The sequence below is a fragment of the Helianthus annuus genome, chromosome 2 (genome assembly GCF_002127325.2).
Source record: "Helianthus annuus cultivar XRQ/B chromosome 2, HanXRQr2.0-SUNRISE, whole genome shotgun sequence".
Classification (NCBI taxonomy): domain Eukaryota; kingdom Viridiplantae; phylum Streptophyta; class Magnoliopsida; order Asterales; family Asteraceae; genus Helianthus; species Helianthus annuus.
This window is the reverse complement of record NC_035434.2, coordinates 33,309,489-33,311,179: the sequence shown is the minus strand read 5'-3', so window position 1 is coordinate 33,311,179 and position 1,691 is coordinate 33,309,489. Positions and strand designations below refer to the sequence as shown.

Genomic DNA, 1,691 nt, shown 5'->3' with positions numbered 1-1,691 from the left:
ATTGTGTTATGTATAACTTGTTTAATTGTATGCCTTAGTTGTTCAAGTGTGTTATGTATAATTTGTTTAAATGTATTCCTTTGTTGTTCAAGTTTGTTATGTATAACAGTCCATTCTGTACAGGGAATAATACCTGCTGTTAGCAAGGTCTTTCCTATGGCAGAGCATAGATACTGTATTCAGCATATACATGAAAATATGAAGGCTAATGCTAACTGGAGGGATGATAAGATAAAGGGTCTATTCTGGAATGCTGCTTCTGCAACAACAGTTCCTTGGTTTGATCATGCAATGCAAGATATCAAGATGGTAGATAAGAAGCTGCATGACTGGTTGAGACAGATCCCAGTGAAACATTGGAGTCGGTGTCAGTTTAGTGGTAAGGCTTAAGAATGTCATATATGTTAAGCCATTTACATAATTGTTTGTGGTTGCATAATAACTGACAGGTTTCCATTAAACAGGTAGGCCAAAGTGTGACATTCTTCTAAACAACATTTGTGAAGTCTTCAATAGGCAGTTGATACATGCTAGGGATAAACCAATCATTACCATCTAGAGTGCATCAGGGAATACCTAATGAAGAGGAATCTTGTTGTACACAAGCTGATTGCAAAGACCAAAGGTCCTCTAACCCCCTATGCAACTGAAGCCCTAGACAAGATCAAACAAGAAGCTGCTGAGTACACTGTTATCTTTAACTCTATCTCCAAGTATCAAGTTAATGGGCCAAGAGACAACAAAGTAGTGAACTTGGTGGAGAAAAGTTGCACCTGCAGAAGATGGGACTTGACTGGCATCCCTTGCAAGCATGCAGTTGCTTGTATATGGAACTTGGCCCTACATGGCAAGGATGATGGTGTATTGGAGAAGTGGGTTGATAAATCATACTGGATGCAGACTTGGAAGGATGTGTATTCCCATGTAATTGATCCAGTAGATGGTCAAGACTTATGGACACCTTCCACATGCCCTACTAAGCTGCTTCCACCAAAGCACCACAAGCAAATAGGCAGGCCAAAAAAGAAAAGGAAGAAATCTGCTGTGGAAATCACTGAGTTAACTCAACAGATGGAATCCAGTGGCAAGATGTCAAGAAAGGGTGAAACTGTGGAATGCAGCAAGTGTAAGAGGAGGGGCCATAACAGGAGGAGTTGCAAGGGGGTTGATGTTGAATAGGCATTGGTGGTGTTCAATAGTTTGGTAGAAACATGTCCTGGTTCTTTTGTTTGAAAGTGTCTTTTGAATGTTTTGGTTAACTGCTTAGGTTCTGTTATGTAATTTGTCCAGGAACATGTCATGTCTTTTGGTTATGTCTTTTGGTACACTATGTAATCTGTGTTAGGAACATGTCTTATGGTTATGTATTATGTCTAGGTCTGTTGGAACATGTCTTATGGTTATGTATTATGTCCAGGTCTGTTGGTTATGTCTTCTGTTATGTATTCTGTGTTAGGTTGTCTTAAATGATTGTGGCAATGGTTATGTCTTTTGGTACATTATGCAATCTGTTATGTTATGTCATTAGTTTCACTTGCAGCGACTGCCTAAACCATATAATTGCGTCGGACAATATTCGGCGAATGCATAAACCATAAGGTAAAGAAGATTACATTGCCTCGGACAATATTCGGCAAGTGCATTAACCATAACATAATGCAGATTACATTGAATCGGACAATATCCGGCAA

General features: G+C 39.3%; 1 protein-coding gene across 1 annotated transcript; it reads left to right on the top strand.

The window, feature by feature from the left end:
• Nucleotides 1–579: 579 nt before the first annotated feature.
• On the top strand, nucleotides 580–1,179 carry LOC110888454. Its single transcript, XM_022135982.1, has one exon. The coding sequence runs from the start codon at nucleotides 580–582 to the stop codon at nucleotides 1,177–1,179; it is 600 nt and encodes a 199-aa protein (XP_021991674.1).
• Nucleotides 1,180–1,691: the final 512 nt, after the last annotated feature.